The sequence below is a fragment of the Somniosus microcephalus genome, chromosome 31 (assembly GCF_052327205.1).
Source record: "Somniosus microcephalus isolate GS21.2 chromosome 31, FLI_Smic_1.0, whole genome shotgun sequence".
In the NCBI taxonomy this organism is placed as follows: domain Eukaryota; kingdom Metazoa; phylum Chordata; class Chondrichthyes; order Squaliformes; family Somniosidae; genus Somniosus; species Somniosus microcephalus.
Window position 1 is genome coordinate 19,685,001 of NC_141017.1, and position 12,225 is coordinate 19,697,225.

Sequence of the window (12,225 nt, forward strand, 5' to 3'; positions counted from 1 at the left end):
GTGCAAACAGACCTTGTGCAAACATGGTTCCTCTCTTCCCTGAGATAAAAAGGACTCAAATTAAGACTTTCAATGAGGATGGGGAATTAACTCATCTCCTTTTCTGGTAGTTTTCCTTTGCACTGATCCCAAATAGCAGCTGAAACACAGATACAACATAGAGGAAAAGTGGGAACTGATAACAGCAAAGAGATCATGCTAAAACTTGATAAATCACTCGTTAGGTCTCAGCTGGAGAAATGTGGGCAATTCTGGGCACCACACTTCAGGAAAGGTATAAAGGCCTTAGAGAGGTTACAGAGGAGGTTTACCAGGATGTTACCAGGGATCAGTTATGAGAAGAAGTTAGAAAAGTTAGGACTGTTCTTCTTGGAACAGAGGTTAAGAGGTGACCTAATAGAGGCTTTCTAGATGGTGAGAGGTTTTGATAGAGTAGATAGAGAAAAATTATTCCCTCTGGCGTGGGCCAATAACTAGATTCCAAATCATTGGCAAAAATCTAGAAGGGAGATGAGGAGAAATGTTTTCACTCAGAGTGATGAGGAACTTTCTTCAACAGCACCTCCCAAACCCGCGACCTCTACCACCTAGAAGGACAAGGGCAGCAGGCGCATGGGAACACCACCACCTCCACGTTCCCCTCCAAGTCACACACCATCCTGACATGGTAGTATATCGGCCGTTCCTTCATCGTCGCTGGGTCAAAATCCTGGAACAGCACTGTGGGAGCACCTTCACCACACTGACTGCAGCGGTTCAAGAAACATAGAAACATAGAAGATAGGAGCAGGAGTCGGCCATTCGGCCCCTCGAGCCTGCTCCGCCATTCAATGAGATCATGGCTGATCATCCAAATTCAGTACCCGGTCCCTGCCTTCTCCCCATATCCCTTGATCCCTTTAGCCTTAAGAAATATATCTAACTCCTTCTTGAATATATTTAATGAATTGGCCTCTACTGCCTTCTGTGGTAGAGAATTCCACAGGTTCACCACTCTCTGGGTGAAGAAATTCCTCCTCATCTCAGTCCTAAATGGCTTACCCCTTATCCTTAGTCTGTGACCCCTGGTTCTGGACTCCCCCTCCATCGGGAACATCCTTCCTGCATCTAGTCTGTCTAGTCCTGTTAGAATTTTATAAGTTTCAATGAGATCCCCTCTCATTCTTCTAAACTCCAGCGAGTACAAGCCCAATCGACCCAATCTCTCCTCATACGTCATTCCTGCCATCCCAGGTATCAGTCTGGTGAATCTTCACTACACTCCCTCCATGGCAAGAGCATCCTTCCTCAGATAAGGCGACCAAAACTGCACACAATACTCAAGATGTGGTCTCACCAGTTCACCACCACCTTCTCAAGGGCAATTAGGGATGGGCAATAAATGCCGGCCTTGCCAGCGACGCCCACGTCCCAGGAATGAATAAAATAAAACTTAGAGGGTTACGGATAAAAAGCGGGGACGTGGGACTAAGCACAACTTTTCTCTTAAAGACACAACACAGACACGACGGTCGAATGGCCTCCTTCTGTGCTGTAAGTTTCTATGTTTCTATTATCTGTTTCCTCCATTCTGCACCAGAATAACACTGCTCTTCAACTTCCTCGATATGGTTTTCTGTTGTCTGCACCTATAGAGGATGCAAGCAGTGTAAATTAGATGCAAATGAATGTCAAATAGCTCCACAACACAAATTCCCTCTCACAACACAGTACTTGGAGTACCGTGCACAGCCTGGCCTCCATATTACTAAAAGGATTCAGAGGCACTAGAGAAGGTGCAAAAAACGATTTGCAAGGATGATACCACACCTGAGAGGGTATACGTATCAGGAAAGACTAAACAGGCTGGGTGAAGGTGGAGAGGTGACCTGATCGAGGTCTTGAAGATTGTGTAAGGGTTTGATAGGATAGACGTAGAGATGACATACACAGGATTACATCGGATATACGGCACAGAAACAGGCCATTCGGCCCAACCAGTCCATGCCGGCATTTATGCTCCACTCGAGCCTCCTTCCCGCTTTTCCTCATCTAACTCTTATCAGCGTAACCCTCGATTCCCTTCTCCCGCAGATGATTGTCCAGCCTCCCCTTAAATGCATCTATGGCCTTAAATGCATTACGGCCTAGAAATTGGTCTCGGGTGCTGACGCCAAGCGGGCGGTATCGGATGGGCCGGCCGTTATTCACAGTGCCTGATATTGCAGTCAATTGAACTGAATATCTCCCGCTACGGATAATGGGCGGCCGATCCGTTACCACCCACTTTACACCACCGCCCGAGACCAATTTCTAGGCCTAGTTTCCACTTGTGTGGGGGGGACCAAAACTAGAGCCCATAAATATAAGACAGTCGCTAATAAACCCAATGGGGAATTCGGGAGAAACTCCTTTTCCCAGAGAGTGGTGAGAATGTGGAACGCGATACCACAGGGAGTGGTTGAGATGAATAGTATAGATGCATCTAAGGTGTAAGGGGTTTTCTCCGATACTGGTCCCCCGTTACACACAGTTCTTGGACGTCAGGGTTTATAAGAACAAAATACACACGGCCCAGGGTTTTGGTTCAACCTTTGATTCGTTTGTTTATTCAACACACACACACAATTACTTCCCCAGTATAAATCCCTATGATTTATATATTAGACTAACAACTCCAAAATACAAAGCCCTATGTAAGGGTCATTTGCATCGACACAGTATAACACAGTTAAACCCGTCCACGATTTGATTGTTACATATAAAGTTACCCAGACTCAATCACAAAGCCCTTATTGTGATCTGACGGAAACTCACAAACTTATTCAGACTCAATCACAAAAGCCCCCTCTATGATTTGACTGAAACATACAATCACCACTCCTGATCGGCTGTCTCCTGGAGTTGATTGTAGGCCCGAATCTTTCTGCTCGCTGTTTTTGCATTAGCTTCCCACACCGACTCTCTTCAAATTGCCTCTTACTTTAAACCAAAACCAACTTGCAGTAACTCGAAACACAGTTTCCTGGCCCCCTCCTGTGCACACGATGGCCGTATCAAAATGTGTGAATGTCTCTAGCAGAGAACTCTTGATGGCTAATTGTCCCTCGTATTGTCCGTTGATTACTCGGGCACCGACTGTCTGTAATTGAGGTCCTTTCTGACAATGCAGCCTTCCCAAGGTGACTGCATAAGCTAATTGTTGGTTTCTGTTGACATTCGTATTCAAATGGTTCAAGGCCCGGCCCATTGTCTCGGCCCGCACTGATACTAGTTATTCTGGGGCCATGGTCTTCTTTAACAATGTAACCCCTGAAGGTAAATGAATATGCGAATGTTCTTGTTCAGAAGCATTCGTATTTTAGATTGTCTGTGATCATTGATATCCAGTCTCTTGATGGTTCGCCCGCAATGTTTGAATTAACCCTTTATTGCCCATCTCTTTTTGCGGGCTCTGTGGTTTTGGGTTTTTATATTTCATAGTCCAATTTTTACCGTTGTGGGGGAGAAACAAAGGGGAATCTAGATAAGTAGATGAGGGAGAAAGGAATAGAAGGATATGCTGACAGGGCGAGATACAGAGGGGTGGGAGGAGGCTCGAGTGGAGCATAAACACCGGCATGGACCAGTTGGGCCGAATGGCCTCTTTCTGCGCTGTAAATTCTGTGTAACACTGGGCGCAGACAGTCTCTCTATGAAACAGGTGCTATTGCCCCCTCAGGTGCCGTGCAGTCACTTCCATTAGCTCCGTGCCAGACTATAAATCACAAACTGCACAGCAGCTTCAGGGGAAACTGCCAAGTTGAGAACAATGGCATAACATTTACATTTTGACCACAAGCTAGTACTTTTAAAGCCCATCATGAGTAACCAATACGATGACTAAACCCCCCGCCCGTCAGCTCAACAGCAACAATGAATTCACTCCGCTATTGTTGGTCCTGAACCAGCCTGGCCGCTTCAGTCATCTGTATCCCTTTCTGCGACAAGTCTCTCTTGACGTTGTCTGCTCTGCGCCTCCTTGGCCTTCCTAGTTTTCTTGTTCCATGTCCCTGTGTGTGCAGAGCCATGAGAGCTATTCCAGCTCTTTTCATTCAGGAAACGTGCCCCAACCCATGGCAGTCGCCTTCCTTGGACCTTCTGTACAAGCGTTGCTCCTTGGCCAAGCCATCTTCTTATTATATCATTCCTGATTCTTTGCACTCTGGACACTCCCAGTGTTTCTCTCAACCAGCTCCTCTCTGCTGTTGGGATCTCTTGCTCACTAACTTTTCTCATGTTCCAACACTCAGATCCATATAATAATATGGGGATAATCACTTCATAAACTCTTAGCTTATTTTTACCCAAAATATCTTCAGTATCCTTGATCAGTAACATTCAAGGGAAAAATCAATCCTTTCCGCTCAGTATTCTAAAACCATTAGCTGTACAATAGTTTAGGAGTCACCCTGGGGCACCTCTTGTGCCAACTCCTTTAATATTGGCACTATCTTTAGGGCATCCAAAGCAGCCAACAGCCAATATTCCACCTGCTGCACACCTTTCTCATTCCAATTAGACCCCTGAAGTTTTGGCCTCACAGTCTTGGTTCAGGTGGAGCACATTTCTGGTGCTCGCTAGCTGAATTTCCCCCCCTTGCACACCCCCCCCGCACCCGCCCCCCTTCCCCTGCCGCCCCACCCTACTCCAGCCTGCCAGCCCCAGTCAGGGCTGGCAGATAGAGCAAACTTGCTGCTCATTTTGTTTCTTCAGCCCTGGCTCAGTGGGCAGCACTCTCGCCGCTGAGTCAGAAGGTTGTGGGTTCAAGTCCCCACTCCAGAGACTCGAGCACATAGATCCAGGCTGACACTCCCAATGCGGCATAACCTCCCTGCTCTTACAGTCTATGCCTCGGCTAATAAAGGCAAGTATCCCGTGTACCTTCTTAACCACCTTATCTACCTGTCCTGCTACCTTCAGGGATCTGTGGACATGCACACCAAGGTCCTTCTGATCCTTTGCACTTCTCAGTGTCCTACCGTTTATAGTTTATTCCCTTGCCTTGTTCGCCCTCCCCAAATGCATTACCTCACACGTCTCCAGGCTGAATTCCATTTGCCACTGTTCTGCCCACCTGCCCAGTCCATCGTGTCAGCTGTGACTCAGTGGGCAGCACTCTCTCGCCTCTGAGTCAGAAGGTTGTGGGTTCAAGTCCCCACTCCAAGGAACTTGCGCACAAAAATCTAGGCTGACACTCCAGTGGAGTGCTGCACTGTTGGAGGTGCTGTCTTTCAGATGAGATGTTAAACCGAGGCCTCGCCTGCTCTCTCAGGTGGACGTAAAAGATCCCACGGCCACTATTTCGAAGCAGAGCACGGGGAGTTCTCCCCAGTGTCCTGGCCGACATTTACCCCTCATGTGTTGGTTGAGGGACTAATGTTGACCAGGGGACCTTCCTTCTCTTCTTCAAATAGTGTCGTGGGATTTTTTACATCTATTTGCGAGGGGGCCTAGGTTTAATATCTCTCCCGCAGTACAGCATTGCCAGTGTCAGCCGGGATACGACGCTCAAATTACTGGAGTGCGAGTTGAACCCACAACCTTCTGCTGGAGCGTGTGGCCAACTGAGCAACATCGGCAGGATATGCATTTTCTAAAGTAGCACTTCAATCCTTAGAAGCACTGTGCCAATAATTTCCCTTCCCCTTGCAAATACAAGAAGCTTTAGGCTTGAAGTAACATCACAGACCTTGCCTCCTGACAGAATTTGCAGCAGCTTCCCTCATCGCCTACACACAGATGGAATCTATTCTGGACCTGGATGATTTGGAAATGGAGAATAAGAAGTATGGAAAAGAGTATTTGCAGCTGAACTCAGATGTGCTGACAGCCACATTGACCAGCAACAACCAGACTCTCCCAAACATCACGTTCATCATCAAAAACAAGCAGGTTTGTAAAGAGAGAAATCCTCAGCCCCGTTATAAAGCTGGCAGTTTCTGCGAGGGGTGTGGGGTATATCAGAGAGTGTTACAGTGAGGGGTGTGGGGTATATCAGAGAGTGTTACAGTGAGGGGTGTGGGGTATATCAGAGAGTGTTACAGTGAGGGGTGTGGGGTATATCAGAGAGTGTTACAGTGAGGGGTGTGGGGTATATCAGAGAGTGTTACAGTGAGGGGTGTGGGGTATATCAGAGAGTGTTACAGTGAGGGGTGTGGGGTATATCAGAGAGTGTTACAGTGAGGGGTGTGGGGTATATCAGAGAGTGTTACAGTGAGGGGTCTGGGGTATATCAGAGAGTGTTACAGTGAGGGGTGAGGGGTATATCAGAGAGTGTTACAGTGAGGTGTGTGGGGTATATCAGAGAGTGTTACAGTGAGGGGTGTGGGGTATATCAGAGAGTGTTACAGTGAGGGGTGTGGGGTATATCAGAGAGTGTTACAGTGAGGGGTGTGGGGTATATCAGAGACTGTTACAGTGTGGGGTGTGGGGTATATCAGAGAGTGTTACAGTGAGGGGTGAGGGGTATATCAGAGAGTGTTACAGTGAGGGGTGTGGGGTATATCAGAGAGTGTTACAGTGAGGGGTGAGGGGTATATCAGAGAGTGTTACAGTGAGGGGTGTGGGGTATATCAGAGTGTGTTACAGTGAGGGGTGTGGGGTATATCAGAGAGTGTTACAGTGAGGGGTGTGGGGTATATCAGAGAGTGTTACAGTGAGGGGTGTGGGGTATATCAGAGAGTGTTACAGTGAGGGGTGTGGGGTATATCAGAGAGTGTTACAGTGAGGGGTCTGGGGTATATCAGAGAGTGTTACAGTGAGGGGTGAGGGGTATATCAGAGAGTGTTACAGTGAGGTGTGTGGGGTATATCAGAGAGTGTTACAGTGAGGGGTGTGGGGTATATCAGAGAGTGTTACAGTGAGGGGTCTGGGGTATATCAGAGAGTGTTACAGTGAGGGGTGAGGGGTATATCAGAGAGTGTTACAGTGAGGTGTGTGGGGTATATCAGAGAGTGTTACAGTGAGGGGTGTGGGGTATATCAGAGAGTGTTACAGTGAGGGGTGTGGGGTATATCAGAGAGTGTTACAGTGAGGGGTGTGGGGTATATCAGAGACTGTTACAGTGTGGGGTGTGGGGTATATCAGAGAGTGTTACAGTGAGGGGTGAGGGGTATATCAGAGAGTGTTACAGTGAGGGGTGTGGGGTATATCAGAGAGTGTTACAGTGAGGGGTGAGGGGTATATCAGAGAGTGTTACAGTGAGGGGTGTGGGGTATATCAGAGTGTGTTACAGTGAGGGGTGTGGGGTATATCAGAGAGTGTTACAGTGAGGGGTGTGGGGTATATCAGAGAGTGTTACAGTGAGGGGTGTGGGGTATATCAGAGTGTGTTACAGTGAGGGGTGTGGGGTATATCAGAGAGTGTTACAGTGAAGGGTGAGGGGTATATCAGAGAGTGTTACAGTGAGGGGTGAGGGGTATATCAGAGAGTGTTACAGTGAGGGGTGAGGGGTATATCAGAGAGTGTTACAGTGAGGGGTGAGGGGTATATCAGAGAGTGTTACAGTGAGGGGTCTGGGGTATATCAGAGAGTGTTACAGTGAGGGGTCTGGGGTATATCAGAGAGTGTTACAGTGAGGGGTGTGGGGTATATCAGAGAGTGTTACAGTGAGGGGTGTGGGGTATATCAGAGAGTGTTACAGTGAGGGGTGTGGGGTATATCAGAGAGTGTTACAGTGAGGAGTGTGGGGTATATCAGAGAGTGTTACAGTGAGGGGTGAGGGGTATATCAGAGAGTGTTACAGTGAGGGGTGTGGGGTATATCAGAGAGTGTTACAGTGAGGGGTGAGGGGTATATCAGAGAGTGTTACAGTGAGGGGTCTGGGGTATATCAGAGAGTGTTAAAGTGAGGGGTGTGGGGTATATCAGAGAGTGTTACAGTGAGGGGTGTGGGGTATATCAGAGAGTGTTACAGTGAGGGGTCTGGGGTATATCAGAGAGTGTTACAGTGAGGGGTCTGGGGTATATCAGAGAGTGTTACAGTGAGGGGTGTGGGGTATATTAAAGGGTGTTACAGTGAGGGGTGTGGGGTATATCAGAGAGGGTTACAGTGAGGGGTGTGGGGTATATCAGAGTGTTACAGTGAGGGGTGTGGGGTATATCAGAGAGTGTTACAGTGAGGGGTGTGGGGTATATCAGAGAGTGTTACAGTGACGGGTGTGGGGTATATCAGAGTGTGTTACAGTGAGGGGTGTGGGGTATATCAGAGTGTTACAGTGAGGGGTGTGTGGTATATCAGAGAGTGTTACAGTGAGGGGTGTGCGATATATCAGAGAGTGTTACAGTGAGGAGTGTGGGGTATATCAGAGAGTGTTACAGTGAGGGGTTTGGGGTATATCAGAGTTTGTTACAGTGAGGGGTGTGGGGTATATCAGAGAGTGTTACAGTGAGGGGTTTGGGATATATCAGAGAGTGTTACAGTGAGGGGTGTGGGGTATTTCAGAGTTTTTTACGGTGAGGGGCATGGGGTATATCAGAGAGTGTTACAGTGAGGGGTGTTGATATATCAGAGTGTTACAGTGAGGTGTGTGGGGTATATCAGAAAGTGTTACAGTGAGGGGTGTGGTGTATATCAGAGACTGTTACAGTGAGGGGTGTGTGGTATATCAGAGAACGTTACAGTGAGGGGTGTGGGGTATATCAGAGAGTGTTACAGTGAGGGGTGTGGGGTATATCAGGGAGTGTTACAGTGAGGTGTGTGCGGTATATCAGAGTGTTACAGTGAGGGGTGTGGGGTATATCAGAGAGTGTTACAGTGACGGGTATGGGGTATATCAGAGAGTGTTACAGTGAGGGGCGTGGGGTATATCAGATAGTTTTACAGTGAGGAGCGTGGGGTATATCAGAGAGTGTTACAGTGAGGGGTGTGGGGTATATCAGAGTGTGTTACAGTGAGGAGTGTGGGGTATATCTGAGAGTGTTACAGTGAGGGGTGTGGGGTATATCAGAGATTGTTACAGTGAGGGGTGTGGGGTATATGAGAGAGTGTTACAGTGAGGGGTGTGGATTTGATCAGAGTGTTACAGTGAGGGGTGTGCGGTATATCAGAGAGTGTTACAGTGAGGGCTGTGGGGTATATCAGAGAGTGTTACAGTGAGGGGTGTGCGGTATATCAGAGAGTGTTACAGTGAGGGGTGTGGGGTATATCAGCGTGTTACAGTGAGGGGTGTGGTGTATATCAGAGAGTGTTACAGTGAGGGGTGTGGGGTATATCAGATAGTGTTACAGTGAGGGCTGTGGGATATATCAGAGAGTGTAACAGTGAGGGGTGTGGGGTATATCATACTGTGTTACAGTGAGGGGTGTGGCATATATCAGAGAGTGTTACAGTGAGGGGTGTGGGGTATATCAGAGAGTGTTACAGTGAGGGGTGTGGGGTATATCAGAGAGTGTTACAGTGAGGGGTGTGGGGTATAACAGAGAGTGTTACAGTGAGGGGTGTGGGGTATATCAGAGAGTGTTACAGTGAGGGCTGTGCGGTATATCAGAGTGTGTTACAGTGAGGGGGGTGGGGTATATCAGAGAGTGTTACAGTGAGGGGTGTGGGGTATATCAGAGAGTGTTACAGTGAGGGCTGTGGGCTACCTCAGAGAGTGTTACAGTGAGGGGTGTGGGGTATATCAGAGAGTGTTACAGTGAGGGGTGTGGGGTATATCAGAGAGTGATACAGTGAGGGGTGTGGGGTTTATCAGAGAGAGTTATAGTGAGGGGTGTGGATATATCAGAGTGCTACAGTGAGGTGTGTGGGGTATATCAGAAAGTGTTACAGTGAGGGGTGTGGTGTATATCAGAGACTGTTACAGTGAGGGGTGTGGGGTATATCAGAGAGTGTTACAGTGAGGGGTGTGGGGTATATCAGGGAGTGTTACAGTGAGGTGTGTGGGGTATATCAGAGAGTGTTACAATGAGGGGTGTGCGGTATATCAGAGTCTGTTACAGTGAGGGGTGTGGGGTATATCAGAGAGTGTTACAGTGAGCGGTGTGGGGTATATCAGAGAGTGTTACAGTGAGGGGTGTGGGGTATATCAGAGAGTGTTACAGTGAGCGGTGTGGGGTATATCAGAAAGTGTTACAGTGAGGGGTGTGGGGTTTATCAGAGAGAGTTATAGTGAGGGGTGTGGGGTATATCAGAGAGTGTTACAGTGAGGGGTTTGGGGTATATCAGAGAGTGTTACAGTGAGGGGTTTGGGGTATATCAGAGAGTGTTACAGTGAGGGGTTTGGGGCATATCAGATTGTGTTACAGTGAGGGGTTTGGGATATATGAGAGAGTGTTGCAGTGAGGGGTGTGCGGTATATCAGAGTTTTTTACAGTGAGGGGCATGGTGTATATCAGAGAGTGTTACAGTGAGGGGTTTGGTATATATCGGAGTGTGTTACAGTGATGGGTGTGGATATATCAGAGTGTTACAGTGAGGTGTGTGGGGTATATCAGAAAGTGTTACAGTAAGGGGTGTGGTGTATTTCAGAGACTGTTACTGTGAGGGGTGGTGGGGTATATCAGAGAGTATTACAGTGAGGGGTGTGAGGTATATCAGGGAGTGTTACAGTGAGGGATGTGGGGTATATCTGAGAGTGTAACAGTGAAGTATGTGGGGCATATCAGAGAGTGTTACAGTGAGGAGTGCGGGGCATGTCAGAGAGTGTTACAGTGAGGAGTGTGGGGTATGTCAGAGAGTGTCACAGTGAGTGGTGTGGGGTATCTCAGAGAGTGTTACAGTGAGGAGTGTGGTGTATGTCAGAGAGTGTTACAGTGAGTGGTGTGGGGTATCTCAGAGAGTGTTACAGTGAGGAGCATGGTGTATATCAGGGAGTGTTACAGTGAGGTGTGTGGGGTATATCAGAGAGTGTTACAGTGAGGAGTGTGGGGCATGTCAGAGAGTGTTACAGTGAGGGGTGTGGGGTATGTCAGAGAGTGTTACAGTGAGGGGTGTGGGGTATATCAGAGAGTGTTACAGTGAGGAGTGTGGGGTATGTCAGAGAGTGTTACAGTGAGGAGCGTGGGGTATGTAATGTCCGTGTGTAATTGAGACACGGACTGCAGAAGTTGGTTATAACAGGTTTTTACTGAATGGAGACAAAACTGGAACTACTATACAAAGTTAGTGCACAGGCTTATATACAGGGGTGGTCACTACTGGTACTGCAGTATACTGGGGCTGCAGAATATAGTTTCTTCTTCAAGGTACATACACTACAATTCCTCCCCTTTTAGCTAAACAGTACATAACATTCGATTAATAATTAAATGACATATTTACAATTACAGTTGCTATATACATTAGCTGAAGTTAATCAATTATAAATTCAGTCTTTGAGGAGGCTTCCTGATTCTGTCCGGATAACGCATCTTTGGGGGATCAGGTTCTTCTGGCAAAGTTGATTCGGGATCAACGTCGTTGTTTGGTTCGTCTGCTTCCAGTATCACCGATTCTGAGGTAGATGCAATTGGTACTTCGGATTCATCACCAGGTGTATAGGATCGTGGTGTAGATTTGACGTTTTCCAGTGACCCTAGAATCTGGTCAGCATGGCGTCTTACAATGCTCTCTCCAACGTCCACGGTCTACATTAGAGGTCCTTGCCGTGTGCAGATCGTTCCAGGCTGCCATTTCTCTGTGCGGTAGTCCCGGGCCAAAACTGGTTGACCTATCTTGAAACTCCTGGTTGGCCTTTCATTCATATTCTGAAACTGCCTGTTCTCCACATCTCTTCTGATGTTTGGCTTAACCAAATCCAAGCGGCATCTTAGTCTTCAATTGAAGAACATCATGGCTGGAGTTTGGTTGGTAACCGCATTTGTCGCATTCCGGTAGGCAAACAAGAAGTTATCCACCTTGTGTTGTCGGGGCATGTCTTCATTACACATTGCCTTGATAGCCTTCTTGAATGTTTGAACGAACCTCTCAGCCAATCCATTGGTGGCTGGATGATATGGGGCGGATGTGTAATGCTTCACACCATTGTTCCTTAAGAACCTCCGGAACTCTTCAGACACAAACTGTGGTCCATTGTCGGAGCAAATCTGTTCAGGCAGCCCATTTCTGGCGAATATAGTTCGTAAGACTGATAGTTTTTTCTGTGGTGGTTGAGGACATTTTTATTACCTCTGGCCACTTTGAATGTGCATCCACCGCAATTAAAAACATCGAATCCATAAATGGACCAGCAAAATCAATGTGTACCCTTTGCCATGGAGATGAGGG

The 12,225-nt window shown here is 47.6% G+C and overlaps 1 protein-coding gene across 2 annotated transcripts in view; it reads left to right on the plus strand.

Moving 5' to 3' along the window:
- LOC147097607 (adhesion G protein-coupled receptor E3-like) overlaps nucleotides 1–12,225 on the plus strand; it is a 113,146-nt gene that overhangs the window by 36,525 nt on the left and 64,396 nt on the right. For both annotated transcript variants that reach the window (XM_085971578.1, XM_085971577.1), the window contains one exon: nucleotides 5,726–5,913. In XM_085971578.1, coding sequence (XP_085827704.1) covers nucleotides 5,726–5,913 — 188 coding nt within the window. The remainder of the gene's footprint in view (nucleotides 1–5,725; nucleotides 5,914–12,225) is intronic.